The 19,930-nt window shown below is 60.1% G+C and overlaps 1 protein-coding gene across 2 annotated transcripts in view; it reads right to left on the bottom strand.

The window, feature by feature from the left end:
* The window catches only part of ARMC9 (armadillo repeat containing 9), a 121,557-nt gene extending 116,213 nt beyond the window's left edge, over positions 1 to 5,344 (bottom strand). For both annotated transcript variants that reach the window (XM_062193393.1, XM_062193397.1), the window contains exon 1: positions 5,051 to 5,344. In XM_062193393.1, coding sequence (XP_062049377.1) covers positions 5,051 to 5,203 — 153 coding nt within the window. In that variant the 5' untranslated portion in view covers positions 5,204 to 5,344. The remainder of the gene's footprint in view (positions 1 to 5,050) is intronic.
* Between the last annotated feature and the right edge of the window lie 14,586 nt (positions 5,345 to 19,930).

Here is a 19,930-nt window from a genome sequence, read left to right as displayed (position 1 = left end):
GAGTTGACTGGAGCCCCTGTGTCCTGTATCAGAGTGCCCTGTCACACACAGTCCGTCCTCCTACCCTCCCCTGTCCTGTATCAGTGCCCTGTCACACACAGTCCATCCTCCTACCCTCTGTCCTGTATCAGTGCCCTGTCACACACAGCCCATCCTCCTACCCTCTGTGTCTGTATCAGTGCCCTGTCACACACAGTCCGTCCTCCTACCCTCTGTGTCCTGTATCAGTGCCCTGTCACACACAGTCCGTCCTCCTACCCTCCGTGTCCTGTATCAGTGCCCTGTCACACACAGTCCGTCCTCCTACCCTCTGTGTCCTGTATCAGTGCCCTGTCACACACAGTCCATCCTCCTACTCTCCCATGTCCTGTATCAGTGCCCTGTCACACATAGTCCGTCCTCCTACCCTCCGTGTCCTGTATCAGTGCCCTGTCACACACAGTCCGTCCTCCTATCCTCCGTGTCCTGTATCAGTGCCCTGTCACACACAGCCCATCCTCCTACCCTCTGTGTCTGTATCATTGCCCTGTCACACACAGTCCATCCTCCTACCCTCTGTCCTGTATCAGTGCCCTGTCACACACAGTCCGTCCTCCTACCCTCTGTCCTGTATCAGTGCCCTGTCACACACAGTCCATCCTCCTACCCTCTGTCCTGTATCAGTGCCCTGTCACACACAGTCCGTCCTCCTACCCTCCCATGTCCTGTATCAGTGCCCTGTCACACACAGTCCATCCTCCTACCCTCCGTGTCCTGTATCAGTGCCCTGTCACACACAGTCCGTCCTCCTACTCTCCCATGTCCTGTATCAGTGCCCTGTCACACACAGTCCATCCTCCTACCCTCCGTGTCCTGTATCAGTGCCCTGTCACACACAGCCCATCCTCCTACCCTCTGTCCTGTATCAGTGCCCTGTCACACACAGTCCATCCTCCTACCCTCTGTCCTGTATCAGTGCCCTGTCACACACAGCCCATCCTCCTACCCTCTGTCCTGTATCAGTGCCCTGTCACACACAGTCCATCCTCCTACCCTCTGTCCTGTATCAGTGCCCTGTCACACACAGCCCATCCTCCTACCCTCTGTGTCTGTATCAGTGCCCTGTCACACACAGTCCATCCTCCTACCCTCTGTCCTGTATCAGTGCCCTGTCACACACAGCCCATCCTCCTACCCTCTGTGTCTGTATCAGTGCCCTGTCACACACAGTCCGTCCTCCTACCCTCTGTGTCCTGTATCAGTGCCCTGTCACACACAGTCCGTCCACCTACCCTCTGTGTCCTGGATCAGTGCCCTGTCACACACAGCCCATCCTCCTACCCTCCCATGTCCTGTATCAGTGCCCTGTCACACACAGTCCATCCTCCTACCCTCCCATGTCCTGTATCAGTGCCCTGTCACACACAGCCCATCCTCCTACCCTCTGTGTCCTGTATCAGTGCCCTGTCACACACAGCCCATCCTCCTACCCTCAGTGTCTGTATCAGTGCCCTGTCACACACAGTCCATCCTCCTACTCTCCCATGTCCTGTATCAGTGCCCTGTCACACACAGTCCGTCCTCCTACCCTCCGTGTCCTGTATCAGTGCCCTGTCACACACAGTCCGTCCTCCTACCCTCCGTGTCCTGTATCAGTGCCCTGTCACACACAGTCCATCCTCCTACTCTCCCATGTCCTGTATCAGTGCCCTGTCACACATAGTCCGTCCTCCTACCCTCCGTGTCCTGTATCAGTGCCCTGTCACACACAGTCCGTCCTCCTACCCTCTGTCCTGTATCAGTGCCCTGTCACACACAGTCCATCCTCCTACCCTCTGTCCTGTATCAGTGCCCTGTCACACACAGCCCATCCTCCTACCCTCTGTCCTGTATCAGTGCCCTGTCACACACAGTCCGTCCTCCTACCCTCTGTGTCCTGTATCAGTGCCCTGTCACACACAGTCCGTCCACCTACCCTCTGTGTCCTGGATCAGTGCCCTGTCACACACAGCCCATCCTCCTACCCTCCCATGTCCTGTATCAGTGCCCTGTCACACACAGTCCATCCTCCTACCCTCCCATGTCCTGTATCAGTGCCCTGTCACACACAGCCCATCCTCCTACCCTCTGTGTCCTGTATCAGTGCCCTGTCACACACAGCCCATCCTCCTACCCTCAGTGTCTGTATCAGTGCCCTGTCACACACAGTCCATCCTCCTACTCTCCCATGTCCTGTATCAGTGCCCTGTCACACATAGTCCGTCCTCCTACCCTCCGTGTCCTGTATCAGTGCCCTGTCACACACAGTCCGTCCTCCTACCCTCCGTGTCCTGTATCAGTGCCCTGTCACACACAGTCCGTCCTCCTACCCTCTGTGTCCTGTATCAGTGCCCTGTCACACACAGTCCATCCTCCTACTCTCCCATGTCCTGTATCAGTGCCCTGTCACACATAGTCCGTCCTCCTACCCTCCGTGTCCTGTATCAGTGCCCTGTCACACACAGTCCGTCCTCCTATCCTCCGTGTCCTGTATCAGTGCCCTGTCACACACAGCCCATCCTCCTACCCTCCCATGTCCTGTATCAGAGTGCCCTGTCACACAAAGTCCATCCTCCTACTCTCCCATGTCCTGTATCAGTGCCCTGTCACACACAGCCCATCCTCCTACCCTCCGTGTCCTGTAATAGTGCCCTGTCACACACAGTCCATCCTCCTACCCTCTGTCCTGTATCAGTGCCCTGTCACACACAGCCCATCCTCCTACCCTCCATGTCCTGTATCAGTGCCCTGTCACACACAGTCCCTGCTCCTATCTTCCAGTCCAGCTCCCTGCTGATGTGCACCCTGGCAGCTGGGTCCCTGTCATCCACATGGGACAACCAAAATCAGACTAAGTTCTGGATTCTGGCTTCTGCCTGGCCTAGTGCTAGCCACTGTGGGGCTTTGGGGATGTACCAGCAGATGGAAGAGCTCTGTTTGGATTAGAGTTTGACTGTGGTGATCATTTTACAATATACACATATATCAATACATCAAGTTCTACATCTTTAATGAATATATTTTTGTTCAATTATAACTAAACAAAAGGAATTGACACATATAGAAACTTTTTTGCTTTAACATCTACACATACTTTCTTTGATACAACTGTACCAGCTAAATATTATCACCAATTTATGATGAGGTTATTGAACTGTCATTTTTGGGAGGAGTAATTTAGGATCCTAAGAATTTACTAATCAGTGCAGAAATTACAGACGGGGCCAGTGTTATGGCATCGTGGGTAAAGCCACCGCCTGCAGTGCTGGCACCAGATCCAGTTCCCTACTGATGGCCTGAGTGTCTGGGCCCCTGCCACCCATGCGGGAGACAGTGATGAAGCTCCTGGCTCCCGGCTTCAGCCTGGCCCAGCTCCAGCTATTGGGGCCATCAGGGGAGGGAACCAGCAGATGGAAGATCTCTGTCCCTCCCTCTTTCTATGATTCAGACTTTCAAATAAATAAACATGTCATAAAAAAATAAAAAATAAAATAACAGAAAATAAAATACTGCGAGTAGAAGTCTGAAAAAGGCAGGAGTGACCCACAGAAGGCCTGATGGCTGTGGTCTACCTGGTCCCTGGAAATTCATCACCTGGCACAGAGTTAGAAATAATACCGACCACTACCAACAGGAAAAGACATCTCACTAACAGAGGAGCAGGGAGCGGGTGCTTAACCCAGCGCTTACGATGCCCACGTCCCCTGCTGGAGTGCCTGGGTTCAGGTCACAGCTCTGGCCCTGGCTCCTGACTCTGGTCCCAGGTCGGCCCCAGCCATAATGTACATTTCAGGAGTGAATCAGCAGTGGGAGGCTCTGTTTCTCTCTCTCTGCCTCTTGAAAATAAAACTTAAAAAACAAAAATAAATAACCACAGTCAGTGTTGCCAGCTCCCTTCTGGCGGGGCACTCACCGCCACCCGCCTCTGGAAATGTGAGTGCCACACGGGTCACCTTTCTCTGCCCTCCTTCTCAGCCCACGCTGGTCGCACCTCTCTGCCTGCCTGCTCTGTGGCTGTGGCCGTGTCCCCAGGCCTGGCCCTCAGCCCTCTGCTGTGACAGCTTTAGGATTTCATTCACCAGCATATGCACAAATGCCCCAGCCCCGCTCTGCTGCCATGTCTCTGGAGGCCCAACAGTTCAATCACATGGTAAACAGGCCACCGCTTGGTGCCAGCAGCCCAAGGCGTGGGTCCTACTCTAAAAGCTTTCGCTAAGGACCAACATTGTGGTGTAGTGGGTAAAGCTGCCGCCCGCTGGCATCCCATATTGGCACAGGTTCTGTCTTGGCTACTCCACTTCAGATCCAGCTCGCTGCTATGGCCTGGGAAAGCAGTAGAAGGTGGCCCCAAGTCCTTGGGCCCCTGCTTCCTCATGGGAGACCCGGAAGAAGCTCCTGGCTTCAGATAGGAACAGCTCCAGCCGTTGCAGCCATCTGGGGAGTGAGTCAGTGGACAGAAGACCTCTTTCTCTTCCTCCCTCTCTCTCTCTGTAACTCCTTCAAATAAATAAAATAAATCTAAATAAATAGATAAATAAAAGCTTTAAGTGAGGCCAGCTTGTGGCTATTGGGTAAAGCTGCTGCCTGCGACGCCGGCATCCCATATGGGTGTCGGTTCGAGTTCCAGCTGCTCCACTTCCCATCCAGCTCCCTGGAAGCAGCAGCAGATGGCCCCAAGTGCTTGGAAGACTACACCCACGTGGGAGACCTGGAGGAAGCTCCTGGCTCCTGGCTTCAGAATGGCACAGCTCTGGCCATTGCGGCCAGTTGGGGAGTGAACCAGCGGATGGAAGACCTTTCTCTTTGCCTCTCCTTCTCTCTCTGTGTAACTCTTTCAAACAAATAAATCTTAAAAAAAAAAAAAAAAAAAAAGATTCCAGCTTATAAAAACAAAATACAAAACGCACGGAAGAGAGACGGCAGCCCCAGTGTAATGGGGGGAGACACGGCACAGGGCGCGGAGGACTGGCTGCAGGTAGCAGCACAAGTCCTGGGGTCTCTCCTGTGCCGACATCTGACATAGCACACTCACCTCTTTCACTATGCCGAGTAATTCCGACTCGTGAGCCAGAATATCGCCCATGGTAGACCGGTCCCAGCACGTCTCTACGGGACAAAAACACCAGGCAAAAGCTTCAGTTCCAAACTCCTGGGAGTCACCGCGGCTGGCGTGGGGGTAGAACATCGGCCCCCGCAAAGCCCGTGTCCTGATCCAGCAGCTGAGCTCCAACACGGGCACCGGCCTGGATCATCCGGCGGCCTGCTAATCCTGGGGGGTGGCAGGAGACGGGCGGGACGTGACAAGGACTCCCGGCCACTGCAGGCTCTGGAGACGGAGAAAGGGGCATGAGCCGAGGATGGCGGGCAGCTAGACACTAGAAAAGATAGGGAACCACAGAGTCCCCCCCAGGGCGCCCAGGCGACACCGTGCTGCTAGCCCAGGGAGACCTGTTCCGACTTCCGCCCTCTACCCCAGAACAGAATAAACGGGGTGGGGGTGGGGGCCCCACTTGGAGCCACTGAGTCCACAGCAAGTCATTAGAGCAGCACTGGGAAAGGCAACAGCCCACGCCAAGAGCAAATCTCCCTGCTCTCCCTGCCTGCCCCGCCCCGGGGGCGCCCAGAGCGGCCACTGCGCGGCTGCCCTGCCCCAGGGGGATGAAAACGTCCAGAGGCTAAGCAGCGATGCCATTCTCCGGCCCTGAGCCGAGGCACGCCGCGGACACAGAGGGCCTGGTTTCACTGATAAAACAGAGAACCGGTCAGCTTCTCGCCTGGCTCTCTGAACACCCGAGGCTGCAGCCTCAAAGCTTCCTGTCTTATGTTTGATTCAGATTAGCCTGGGGTTAATTCAATTGATAATTTTAGGAATCCTGACAGGTTACAAGGCTGTGTGGCACGCCCACGTCCCACGTCACGGGGCCTGGCACTGCTTCTAGCAGTCCCACCTCTGCTTCTAGCATGCAGCCTGGGAGTAGCAGGCGATGGCTCCAGCACTTGGGGCCCTCGCACCCATGCGGGAGACCCAGACTGAGAACCTGGCTCCCAGCTTCAGCCTGGCCCAGTCCCGGCTGCTGCAGGCATCTGAGGAGGAAACCAGCAGACGGAAGACGGATATCTCGCTCTGTCACTCAGCTTTCAAATAAAAATGAAAATCAACTTTTTAGAAAGATTTTATTTATTTGAAAGGCAGAGTTATAGAATGAGAAAGAGAGACAGAGAAATGGGGAGGGAGAGAGAAAAAGGGAGAAACACACACAGGGGGAAGGAGAGAGCGAGAGAGGGGGAGAGAGAGAGAGAGAAGAGGGGGAGAGAGAGACAGAGAGAGAGAGAGATCACGCATCTGCTGGTTCACTCCCCCAAGCAGCCACAACAGCCAGGACTGGGCCAGGAGGAAGCCAGGAGCCTGGAACTCCATCCTGGTCTCCCACGTGGGTGCCGGGGTCTTAGCACTTGTGCCATCTTCTGTTGCTTTCCCTGGCACATTAGCAGGGAGCTGGATGGGAAGAGGAGCAGCTGGGACCTGAACCCGCACTCATTATGTGACACAACATCAGCCCCAGAAAATAAACTTCTGAAAAAACTGGTAACTTCCCGCCACCCGCTCCCTCTGCCTCACTGCCCTCGTCTCGTCCGGCGGCCCTGGGGCGTGATCTGCCCACCTCCCGGTCAATGCTCCCCACACTCTCAGGGACTGTCCCTTCCCCCACTGCAGGGACCCCCCTGCGGCGCCATCACCTCCTAGGTGAAGGCCAGACGCCCACAGCCCAGTTCTCAGAGCCCAGCACAGCTTGGGGTCCTCACTCTGCCATCTGTCCTAGAGACCCAGCCGCACTGGCCACCACGGTGGACATCACTAGACATCGCTGGCGCTCCGCTGAACCTGCAGTCACCCAAATCCTAAAGCCACTTCCCCGGGGAGACTGGCCCTGCCCGCCCCGAGCCCTGCGCTGCACAGACCACCAGCAGGTGTAAAGGCCCCTTCAGTCATGTGTCTCCCCCGGCTGGGGCTCCCCACGCCAGGACGTGGACTCCAGCGAGGACCCGTTCCCTTGGCGCTCCCAGTGCCTGGCCTGGGGCGCACACTGCTCCAGATGTGATGGACATCACACAAGCAAGGGACGGACAGCTGCTGCTTGGGAACGCCCACCTGGCCAGCCTGTCTGCACCAACCACCAGCCCCGAGCCCTCCCAGCAGGCCTGCGCCCCCGCCCCTCCCGTTCTCAGCTCTCCCCACCTCCCCAGCGAACCCGACTCAGCATTCAAACCAAACTTAGTGCACACCTCACCTCCCTCAGGAAGCCTTCCAGGAGCCTCCCCCAAGGCCATTCTGTCTCCCCTGGGGACCTCTGCACCCTACTCTGCTCCCACTGCTTCAGTTACAACCCTGCTTACAGACAGAGGGCTGTTTCCATTTTGTGTCCCCAGAACCTAGCACAGGGTCTGGTCGGCAACACTGGCACCCAAGACATTGGGAGAAGAAATAAAGCCCAAACGGAGGGAACAGAAATTTTTTTTGAAGGCCCTGGAATAACAGGTCAAAAGAAAACACTTTGTTTTTAAGGACCTGAGCCCCTTCCAACCTTGGGACCACTGTGCACCACTGTCGCTGCCTGGAACATTCTCCCGCTCTTCCTTTGCCCAGCCACCCCCACACTTAATAAATAAATGTCTCTTTCTTCGAGAAGTCCCCTGTGAGCAGTTTGGATTCTGCTGTGACCAACTGTCCCTGCATATGTGCCACCATCGGGTACTCTATTCCCCCGGCACTCTTAGCAATTACAGCACTTTCTCTTTGTATCCTAATGCGTGTGGCGGCCTCGGGGCCTTGCTGCACGTGCAGAATGCCTCCCGCAATCTTCCCCCGGCAAACCCGAGGGGCACCCGGCACTTGCAGTCTCCTCTTCCAGCCCCCACAGCAGGTGCTGGGCGGCAGAGCGCCAGCTGCCATTCACCCCCGGCAAAGCCGGACCGCACCGCAACCACCTGGGATGCCGGTCTCACTGATGCCGCCACACCTGTTCACGCAGACACGTAGGAACCTGGTCAGCCCCGCGGGAGGCCGGCAATGGCAGCTCCCTCGCGGGCACACTAGCCGGGCGAGAGGCCCCCGGGTGGCCGGGTTAGGGGACGGCTGCGGGGCTTGCACCCCGCCTGTGCACAGATCACGGGGACGCCTGGGCAGCTGATGGACACTGAAGCAGGCGCTGGCCCGCTTCAAATCGGGCCACCTGCCGCGGAGCTCAGGGAGGACCCGCGGGGAGCAGCCGGGCCTGCCCTTGGGACGCCCAGGCGGCCGCCGCGGGCCCTCGCGGGAGTCAGAGCCTGGACGTCCAGCACGCGAGCAGTGGAGCCGCCCCAGGGCGAGGGGCCAGCGGAGCCTCGGCCCTCCGGCACCGGGACGTCGGGCTCCCGGGCCCAGCCCACCCAGGACACCAGCTTACCTCGCCGCCCAGCCGCCGGATCTGCGCCGACCCCGCCCGGCAGCCGCCTCGCCCGCCGTCACCCGGGCAACCGCCGCCGCCAGCCGGCGTCACGTGGGGGCGGCGCAGCCAATGGCGCAGCGCGCGGCCGGCGCGGAGCCGCCTGGGAGGAGAGCCGGGTGCCCCGCCCCCGACTTCGCGGCGGCGGAAGTGAGGATGCGCAGCCCAGCGGGCGGGCCGGGGGTCAGCGCGGTGGGGGGGTCCCCGCGTCCCCGGAGTCGCCGTTCATGCGTTCATTCCCACAATAGGTAGCGCCGGGCGCCGTGGTGACCCTGAGGAGGGGCCCACACTGACCCTCCTGCGCGGAGCAGGCCAGGAGGGGCCACCTGACTGAAGTGACGCCCGGGATCTGGTTTTAGAAATAAAACCGGGGTGCCGATCCCGCTGCTCTGTACGTGGTCGCCAGCCCTGGGTGCGCACCTGCTGCGCGCCCACCTCTGGACTGGAGACCCGGGGCGTGGACATGGATGCCTCCCCCCAGGAAGGTGGAGACCAGGGAGGCCAGAGGCCCGGGCGAGGGCTTGGACTTGGTAGTGAGCTCGGCCCTGAAGGAGCCCAGAGCTGCGGCCACCAGCTGCTCAGCCGCCAGCCCTGCCAGGACTCTCGTAAAACCCGAGCTTGGCCTCTGAACCAGGCTGTGCTTAGCAGGAAGTGAGCCCTCTGCCCTAAGCAACGTGGCTTGAAAATAAGTCTTCCTGGGGCGGGCCGGTGCTGTGGCTCAGCGTGGTAAGCGGGGCCTGTGACACAGGTGTCCCCCAAACTGGGATAACTGGCACCCCGTAGCTGGCCCAGCGAACTGGAGGACCAGCTAGAGACCCAGCGGCTCCATTTCTGCTCGAGCTCCCTACTAAAGCGCCCGAGAAGGCGCAGGTGGTTGGGCCCTGGCGCCCATGTAGGAGACAGGACAGCTGCTGCATCCATCTGGGTAGTGAACCAGCTAATGGAAGATCACCGTCTCTCTATCGCTCTGCCTTTCAAATAAATGTTTAAATAAGTAAATCTTCCTGGCAATAATGAGATCAGTTAATGTTTATTGTCAATGCTACAGTGTGCCAAGGGGTGTCAGACAGAATACCTAGTTTTAAATTTCAGGTGAATTCTTTTTTTGTTTTGTTTTGTTTTGTTTTATTTTTATTTTTGACAGGCAGAGTGGACAGTGAGAGAGAGAGACAGAGAGAAAGGTCTTCCTGTGCCATTGGTTCACCCCCCAATGGCCACTGCGGCCGGCGTACTACGCTGATCTGAAGGCAGGAGCCAGGTGCTTCTCCTGGTCTCCCATGGGGTGCAGGGCCCAAGGACCTGGGCCATCCTCCACTGCACTCCCGGGCCACAGCAGAGAGCTGGCCTGTAAGAGGGGCAACCGGGATAGAATCTGGCGCCCCAACCGGGACTAGAACCCGGTGTGCCAGCGCCGCAAGCGGAGGATTAGCCTAGGTGAATTCTTACATAAAGTGCATCCCGAATAGTGCCTAATGTTACTGTGCAGTGGGACGCCATGTGGTTCTCTGTATTTGCTGCATCTCAGTGCTCTGTGTGCCTGGCGCTGCTCAGTGCGCCCCAGCGACAGTTTTATTGAACCCTCGCCCCGTGTCCCTGAGATGGGTCTGTCCTGCAGCATTTTACGGATGGAAGCTTTCCCACTGGGAAACGGCCACAGTGGGGAGATCCTCCCACGGCTCTGTGTCCTGGGAAGCAGCTCTGGAGGAGAGCGGCCTTCCCACCTGTGACTCAGGGGACTCGGCGCCCGCCGCTTCCCGCCTTCCCAGTAAGACTCACAGTGACCCCCTGAGCACAGGCCTCCTTCCGCCTGAACCTGCCGACACGGCCAGAGGCCGACCTTTCAGCTCCCAGCTTTGTCTCTCGGTTGATTAGCTGAGATTAGAACTGTCCATCTGTCCCCCAAACTAGCTGGACACAGATTGGAGCATCCCCTGTTCAGCTAATCGACTAACACTTCCCCGGTTGTAAACCAGCCCAGCCGCCCATCACCCGACTGTAACCTCTCTGCCCCTCCCTGTACAAGTCTAAGGGGCGTCTCCCTCGCTTTTGTGCAGGTGGGGGTGCTTGTCCCATTGTAACAGCCTGAATGGCAGTCTTCTTGCGTGTCTGGGTTTGGACAGGATGAACAAGCCATCACCTGCAATCCAGCCTCCCGTATCGGAGCAACACTTCTCAGAGCACCCTCGGCTGGGGAAACCAGGACTGAACAGAGCATTGTGACAACCACAGTGAGCCCCCCACCAACCCCACCCCGCTCTTGCGTTGCCTCCAAGTGCAGTAGAGGACCCCCAGATGTGGACTGCTGGGGACGCTTGGTGCACAGGAAAATCCACACACATCTGGTGTCAGAGCCAAGTACTGTGTTGAGTGGGTGAGAGTAGTTTTCCCAAAGCGGGACACACACACTGCCAGTGGGCCCAAGATGACATTCTAAAAGGTCTCTATAAGAATTTCAGGGGCTGGCACTGTGGGTAAAGCTACCACCTGCAGTGCCAGCCTCCCGTATGGGCGCTGGTTCAAGACTGGGCTGCTCCACTTCCGATCCAGCTCCCTGCCAATGGCCTGGGAAAAGCAGCAGCAGATGGCTCAAGTGCTTGGGTCCCTGCTACCCACATGGGAGACCCAGATGAAGCTCCTGACTCCTGGCTTCAGACTGGCCCAGCCCCAGCTGTTGCAGCCATCTGAAGAGTGAACCAACAGATAGAAGACCTCTCTCTGTGTCTCTCCTTTCTCTCTTTCAAATAAATAAATTATTTTTAAAAATTTCAAACACGCGACAGTGGCGATTAGTTTAACGACTCCCTATGAAGCCATCACTCAGATCCCAGGATTATCGAGATACTGCCGCGGGAAAACCTCAAGCTCAAACTGACTCCCTGAATCCTCAGGACACTTGGCCAACACCTTCAGCTCCCACACAACACCAAGGGGATGCCGAGGTCTGCATCTGGGGGTCCCAGGGTGCACCTGAGTCTCCCACCGTGGGCAGCCGTGAGGGTGCCCAGCCCCGAGCGCCCCGGGGTGGGAGGCCTGGCATCTCTGAAAATGCTGCTCACGAGTGAACCTGGCCTTGCAGCCACGGCAGGCACTGCCCGGCTGCTGGAAGGCAAAGAGCCTCTGCCACAGGCAGAAAGAGAGAGAGAGCTGGCGAATGTCAGCCCTGGACTGGGGGCAGGGTGGAGCGTCTGCATTAAGCCCAGGAAGCCCGTCGCTCCCAAAGTGGGCAGCCAGCTCCAGGAAGCTCAGGCTGCCCCATCTGGGAGCACCTGAGGGGGGCGGCTCAGACCGGGAGCCTGTCTCTGAGCGAGCCCAAGGCCTGGGTCTAGTCTGTGACTATCAAATGCTATGTGAAACCAAGAGATGAATTATGCCAAAACGCGCTTTGGCCAAAGAGATTTCCTCCCAGGATGGCTGAGTTTTGGTCACCACTGAAAACTCACGACGTGTGGGGGAATTCGGACCCCCCCCCCCAGGTTTCCTGGCTCGAGTTCCCCCGGGGGGTGGGGGGACTGTGGCCCGGGCTCTCCCAAGGGCTGCTGCTCCTCCAGGACCACTTCCCAGAGTGGTGTCCATCACAAGGCAGGTGTTCATTGGAAAGCACACGGGGTGGTAACGCCCAGCTCCCGGGGCAGCGGAGCTGGGAGGCCTGGACCTGGAGCGCTCACAGCCGGCACCTTGGCCTGGAGTGTGTGAGTCACAGCACAGCCCAACAGTCCTGTGGCCTGCATGAGGTTCCCCACAAGACCCAGGCCTTGAAAGGGATTTTTGGAATCAGCCCGACGGTCCCAAAGCCAGCTCGCGTCATGCGATCGGTGGGGCTCTCGATCGCGCCGGCAGTCTCTGACGATTTGCAGCGAGGACCAGCACTCGTTTCTAAGCAAGGCTGGAAACGCACCTTGCAGGACGTGGGTGGTGGGATGTGGGCTTGAGCCGGCAGAGTAGGGGCTAACGTGACCAGCTGGGGTGGTTCCGGCCGGGTGGGAACACCCTGAGGACCAGGTAGACGCGGCCCACAGGACATCTTGGGCCACCTGCTGTTCCTCCCTTGAGATTCTCACAGCTGCTCAGCATGGCGCCTCCCCGCCCAGACCCACGTGACCGATGGACAGTTGTGTTCAGACAGGCCCACATGTGGCCCAGAGTGCAGTGCGAGGGACAGAGTGTTCCCTGGGCGAACAAATCCATGGTTCACTGATCTCAACAGTGAAAACGTGAGTTCACCGGGGCCGGCACTGCGCTCCTGAGTTCCCAGTGCCAGTTCCAGTCCCGGCTGCCCCTGCTGCTGATCCAGACCCCTGCTGGGAAGGGAGTGGAAGGTGGTCCAAGTACTTAGGCCCCTGTCACCCACGTGGGAGACCAGGATGGAGTTCCAGGCTCCAGCCTTGGCTGTCTGGAGAGTGCACCAGCTGCTGCGAGATCTCTCTGTCTCTCCCTCCCTCTCTCCCTCTCCCTTTCTCCCTCTCTGTCTCTGTCTCTCAGGACCGGGCCATGGCTCACTTGGTTAATCCTCCGCCTGTGGCACTGCCATCCCATATGGGCTCTGGGTTCTAGTCCCAGTTGCTCCTCTTCCAGTCCAGCTCTCTGCTGTGGCCCGGGAGGGCAGTGGAGGATGGCCCAAATCCTTGGGCCCTGCACCTGCATGGGAGACCAGGAGAAGCACTTGGCTCCTGGCTTATTAGGGGAGTAAACCAGGAAGGAAGACCTTTCTCTCTGTCTCTCTCTCACTGTCTAACTCTGCCTGTCAAATAAAACAATAATAATAAAAAGATATATATCTCTCTGTAACTCTGCCTTTCAAATAAGTAAAATAAATACTTTTTAAATGACTTCATGTCAATGGAGGATGCAGTTAAAGGCCCCTGAGCTGGCTGACCTTGAGGGCCAGACGGGACTGGCCCCCTATTCTGGCCTTGGGATGAAGCCTGGAGCCCTGGGCCTGGGGACAAGAGGACTCTGTGGACTGCTGGCCCAGCCCACCCAGCACTGGCAGCGGGTGGGCAGGCCGCCGGCTGTGCCCAGTCTCTGCCCTCAGGCCGCCAGGCCCAGCAGACGGGGCGGGCCTGACCGCTGCCAGGCCCGGACCTGCACTTCGCTTCCCTCCGCTGCCTCCCGACATAGGAGGGGCCTGCCAGGCGTTCAGCCAGCGGCTGAGGCTTGGACTGGGGCCCGGGAGGGTGGGGTCGGCTGGGGACCTTGGGAGAGCTATGGGGAGCGGCCCGCCCAGCCAAGCTGGCCCCGTGCGCCTCCACATTCCCCAAGCGCTCACTTCCAGGAACCCGGACTCCTGGCGCTGCCAGCCCGGTGGTCAGAGCAAGAGGTTCCCAGAAATAACCCGGGCTGCGGAGTGGGGCATGGTCCCGCCCGGAAAGGAGGCAGCTCCCTGAGTCCTGGCCTCACCCCCAACAAAGGACACAGGGGGAGGACGTGGGGGGAGGGCACGGGGGGAGGACACGGGGGGAGGGCATGGGGGGCGGGCACAGGGGGGAGGGCACGGGGGGAGGACACGGAGGGAGACACGGGGGGAGGACACGGGGGGAGGGCACAGGGGGGAGGACACGGGGGGAGGGCACGGGGGGAGGACACGGGGGAGAGCACGGGGGGAGGACACAGGGGGAGGGCACAGGGGGGAGGACACAGGGGGAGGGCACGGGGGGAGACACAGGGGGAGGACACGGGGGAGGGCACAGGGGGGAGGGCACGGGGGAGGGCACGGGGGGAGGGCACGGGGGGAGGGCACGGGGGGAGGGCACGGGGGAGAGCACGGGGGGAGGACACAGGGGAGGGCACAGGGGGGAGGACACGGGGGGAAGACACAGGGGGAAGGGCACGGGGGAGGGCACGGGGGAGGACACAGGGGAGGGCACAGGGGGGAGACACACGGGGGAGGACACGGGGGGAGGGCACAGGGGGGAGGGCACGGGGGAGGACACGGGGGGAGGGCATGGGGGGAGGGCACGGGGGGATGACACGGGGGAGAGCACGGGGGGAGGGCACGGGGGGAGGACACAGGGGGAAGGGCACGGGGGAGGACACGGGGGGACACAGGGAGGGACAGAGGGGGAGGACACGGGGGGAGGGCACGGGGGGCGGGCACAGGGGGGAGGGCACGGGGGGAGGACACGGGGGGAGGACACGGGGGGAGGACACGGGGGGAGGACCCCCGCTCCGGGACAGCAGAGCCCGGAGCGCCCCTCTCAGCTCCCTCTAGGCGGAGGCCATGTCCGCCTCTCCGCTACCTTGGGCTTGCTGGCCTTGAGACAGACAGTTCTCAGTGTAATGTGTGAGCCTGCAGCGGGGGGTGCAGCAGAGTCCTTGTCCTCCCTGGAGCCCCGGGGCCCCCAGGTTTGGTGCTGCAGCCTGCCCTTAACAGAAAGAGAGAGAGAGAGAGAGCGAGCGAGAGCGAGCACGAGCGAGGGAGAATCTTCCATACGCTGGTGCGTTCTCCACATGCCAGGAACAGCCAGGTCTGAGCCAGGCGGAAGCCTGGAGCCCGGGTCTTCCATCCTGGTCTCCCGTGTTCCTGCTCCCTGCCAGTGTGCCCCTGGGGAAGTGGCCAGTGATCTGGCTCCAGTACCCGGGTCCCTGCCGCCCGTGTGGGAGATCTGGAAGGAGTTCCAGGTCCCCAGCTAGGCTCCTTCTTTTGCTGGAGTGTATTCGCACTGGTCGCTTCACTTCAAGGCAGCTTCCGGACCCCACAGGTTCCCGGGCAGAGCGGCCTCCCAGGACCTCCCAGGACCTCCCAGCCTGCTTTGGAGCAGCACCTGAGCCAGAGGAGGCAAGGGAAGCGCCTGGACCGCCAGCTACCCCTGTCTCCCTGCCATGGGCCAGGGGAGCCAGGTGGTCCTCCTCTGACTCCACACCTGGACCAGGTCCCGGGGTCAGGTCCCAGATCCTAGGAGAGGTGCGGGAGGCAGAGACGCTGGTGCAGCGTGCGGAGCAGCGGCAGCTTGTCCGTGCTCAGAGGCTTCCGATAGTTAAGTTATCTCTGCCCTGCTGGGTGTCCGCAGCCCATAGGTCTGAAGAAGCTGTCCAGAAAAAAAAAATGACATGAGCTCTTTCCTACCTTAGGTTCTAGCAAGTACAGGCTGCTTGAGGGCCTGGGCTCCCGTGAGAGGTCAGCCTGCCAGGGATCTCAGAGCTGCGTCCAAGAGGCCAATTCCAAGGCGCTAGGTGGGAGCAGAAGGGATGTTGTCGTCAACTCTAACGACAGCGTGAGGCTCAGACAGCTGCTCCATGGCCCTTCAGGTTCCAGCAGGGGAGTCAGACCCCCAGGGCCTGGGCTCCCCGCTTTGCAGGAGAAGACTTGGCATTCGGTCCCACCAGCTGCAGGTGGGGTGCAGCCGGCCTGGCTCCGAGGAGGCGTCCCTAGCAGTACAGTTCTATTTTATAGCCAAGAATCTTGGGCCCGTGCTGTGGTGCAGCGGGTTAACGCCCTGGCCTGAAGCACTGGCATCCTGAATGGGCGCCAGTTCTAGTCCTGGCTGCTCCTCTTCCAATCCAGCTCTCTGCTGTGGCCTGGGAAAGCAGCAGAAGATGGCTCAAGTCCTTGGGCCCCTGTACCCCCATGGGAGACCTGGAGGAAGCTCCTGGCTCCTGGCTTTGGATTGGTGCAGCTCCGGCTGTTGTGGCCACTTGGGGAGAGAACCAATGGATGGAAGACCTCTCTCTCTGGCTCTGCCTCTCCTCTCTCTGTGTAACTCTTTCAAATAAATAAATAAAATCTTTACAAAAAAAAAAAAAGAATCTCTGAGATGATTGCAAGTGCAGGCTGGGAACACAAGACGGCCAAGTCTATGGGAGGGACTTCCGGGGCGGGGGGTCCTGCTCTAAGGAAGCCCCTCGGCTGGGGAAGCACCAGGCCCTCTCTCTCAGGGCCTGTGGGCTGGCGGGGTTACAGGGAGGAGACGCTGGGTTCGAGGGTTCCTGGCTGGGCACCGAGTGTTGAAACCCAGGCTCCGAGGTGCAGCTGGGAGGGTGTCGCGGTGCCTCGCTGCTCCCCAGGTGAAAAGGACATCTCTTTCCCTGGCTTCCTCCTAGCAAGAGCGCTGGCTGCCTCGGGAGGGAATACTGCCGTGAGCGCTTGGGGCGACGTGAGGAGAGGAGCAGGCTGAGAGCCCGCGGCTGGGCCCTTGGCTCCTGAGCACTGTGGTGGTGCAGGCGCTGGGGCTGATGGGAAGCACCCTGTGGGCCACGGGGATACCAGCTGCGGAGGCAGGGAGCCTGCAAGTGGGGTGGGTGCTGGCCGGGAGGGGGGCAAGGTGCTGGCTCCCGCGGGGCAGGACTTGGGCGTCGGAAGCATCCTGCAGTGGTGGATTGATCATGGTGGAGTGTGCAATGCCGTGCCTCAGTTTCCCTTCCCCCCTGTCCCAAGGTAATAAACCCCAACATTTTTTACCGGGGCACCTACTGCTGAATGAGTCAACTCTGGCGAGGGCGTGAGGACAGTTTCTGGGGCGTGGGGGCCCCTGACCGGTCCTCCCCCGGACTCCTTGCTGCTGGCTGCGGCTCCCGGGCACTGTTTGGTGCACAGGAGGCCACGCCGGACCTGGAGGTGACCCTGGGGGCTCTGTTTGTCTGTGGGGCTGCCGTCACAAATCCTCACACACCCAGCAGCTACAAACCACAGGGCTTCACTCTGCCACATTGAGAAGACCACAGGCTGCAATGCAGGTGTCAGGACAGTTGGTTTCCTGCTGGGGGCTCTGAGGGAGGGGCTGTCCCCCCTCTCTTGGCTTCTGGTGGCTGCTGGAGACCCTTGGCTGCAATGCTCCCCTGCCTGCCCTCGGTCCTCATGGCCTCCCCCATGGCGGGTCTCACTCACCTCTTAACCAGAACAGCACTGACTGGAAGGCCTACTCTGCTCCAATATGGCCTCCTCTGGACTAATGATCCCCCCCACCCCCAGGATGCTGGAGCTCAGGGTGGAAATGAGTCTGGGGGACACCACGCTGTGCAGGCCATGCCACCACTGTAGCCACCCCCAGAGCTGCCCGTGACACCTGTACATTTCCCTGGGGGGGGGGGGGATTCTTGCGTGGGGACCAAGGAGGAGGGGCCACTGACACACACCTGGACCAGCCATGCTTCCTGCGCTACGCTGAGCGCCCGTGGGTGGCAGGAGTGGGTAAAGGAGCCGGCGTTCACTGGGTGGGTCCAGGGGCTGGGGGCTGGGGAGGGCCGGGGACCTGGGAGCACGAGGAGGCTGGGGCTCCTGAGGATCCGGTCCCCCTGGAGGTGGTGGCTGCTCTGGGGTCTCTCAGCTCTGCCTCTGCTGCTCGCCCCAGCATGCCTGGCCCTCAGAGATCTGGCCTTCTCTGCACACAGCCTGGGGCAGACACGGCCTCATGGCCCCGTCCTTGTCCCAGGCACTCAGGGAGCCAGTGGGCGGCAGGCTGGGGCCCGCCTCTCACTGGTCCTCCAGGCCACACAGCCTGGCTTCCGCTGGCTGCCCGGCCCCGCTTGTTCTGTTTGTCCCCAGCAAGTCGGAGGCTGCAGCCCCAGAAGTCCAGGCAGGTCCCAGGGACGGTCCCACAGGGACCCACAGAGCCCTGTTTCTCTGATGGCCACAGAGCTGGAGTCAGGGCGGCGTCCCCTGGAGGGCCCAGCAGGAGGCAGAGAGGGGGGCGGCCCAGCTGCCTGTGGGGACCCAGCTTTGCCCGCCCCAGCATGATCTGGGCGGGGTGGCACAGGATGACCCGGATGAGTCACCACCCTGTCCTGTGTGTCCATTTGCCCTCGGCCTGCCATGGAGGTCTCTCTCCGGAGGAACATCCACAAGCCGGGGAAATAAACATGATGTCTGGTTCCAAGAACAACTGTGGCAGGAGGGGCAGGGCCAGCCTGGAGGGCTGAGGCTGGGGAGGGGCCCTGTCTCTGGGGGGAAGTGGAGGACATCGGACCCTCCGCCGCAATCAAGCGGCCCTGAGACAGTGGTGCAGTGTGGTGGCCTCACCCCACCCCCTCATCTAGGCCTTGGTCTGCACCCCAGAGCCCCTCAGATCCAAGCTCCCATCCAGGTCTCAGGCCAGGCCAGCTGTGGCCTCCCAATGACCCAGGCAGGCTTTCATCACCCAGAACACTGGTCTAGAGAAACGGCCAAGGCTAGGGACAGATTTCCCTCCCCCAGCACCCCACCCGGGCCCCAGGAACCCGCAGGGCTCAGATACGTCCTGACCCACATTTTCCAGAACCATCCACCCCATGAAATGTGCCTGCACCTGTCTGGAGGTAAGGTACAGGGGTCTGGACAGCACCTGAAAGACTGGCTCGTCCAGGAGTGGACCTCAGCCTGCCTCCAGCTGGGGGCTCCCAGGGCTGGGTGCAGGGGAGACTAAGCCCTGGTGCGGCTCCTCTCTGGGGAGGCCGCCTGGCCCCTGTCCTCCGCGGCCCTCCACTCCAGGGAGCTGCCGGCCAGGGGAGCCCATTCACTTCCTGCCTGCTCAGCACTCCCACGGCCTGGAGGGCAGAGGCTGGGCATCAGGCCGGTAGGCCAGGCCTGCTGGGAACAACAGGCCCCCGAGGGACTCCCGCTGAGAACCCTCCTCCCAGACTCTCCCTTTAAGAACTTGCTTTGTAATATCCCCTTTCCTATCCCCGAATGCGACAACCGATTTGCCCCCGAATGCATGACCAGTAGTGGCAGACACTTGGGGCAGGTGTCAAGACACCACTTGGAGCCCACACCCCATATCCAGGTCCCTGGGTTTGTGTTCGAGCGCCACTCCTGATGCCAGCGTCCTGCTGAGCAGCACCCCGGGAGGCAGCAGGTGATGGCGCAAGCACTCGGGCCCCTGCCACCCACGTGGGACACGTGGGTTGAGTTCCTGACTCCTGGGGACAGCGCTGTGCTGTAGCGGGTAAGGCCACAGCCTGCAGTGCCGGCATCCCATATGGGCGCTGGTTCATGTCCTGGCTGCTCTACTTCCAATCCAGCTCTCTGCTAATGGCCTGGGAAAGCAGTAGAGGATGGCCCAAGTCCTTGGGCCCCTGCACGCAGGTGGGAGACCTGGAGGAAGCTCCTGGCTTCGGATTGGCACAGCTCAGGCTGTTGCGGCCATCTGGAGAGTGAACCAGCAGATGGAAGGCCTCTCGCTCACTCTCTGCCTCTGCCTCTCTGTAACTCTGCCTTTCAAATAAATAAATCTTTTTTAAAAATATATACACATTTCCACATATAAACACTTTGACTTGACCGTGCCGGGAGATACACAGGAAGTCTGAAGCACGTGGACTTGGGCCGTCAGTGACGCAGCCCGGCGCGGGAGTGGGGTGGTGACAGCCGAACAGGTGTGGCATCCTTGCTGTGAGCGTGCCAGAGGACGTCCATCTTTCAAGATGGCAGCTCTAGGCCGTGGGAGTGGAGGGGGTGGGAAGTGAAGGACCCAAGTCCAGCCCCGGGAGCTAATGATGCGGTGTTGGGGGAGGCACGG

Source organism: Lepus europaeus, chromosome 1 (assembly GCF_033115175.1).
Source record: "Lepus europaeus isolate LE1 chromosome 1, mLepTim1.pri, whole genome shotgun sequence".
NCBI classification, from domain to species: Eukaryota; Metazoa; Chordata; class Mammalia; order Lagomorpha; family Leporidae; genus Lepus; species Lepus europaeus.
The sequence above is the reverse complement of the archived record's forward strand: the minus strand, read 5'-3'. Positions and strand labels throughout refer to the sequence as shown.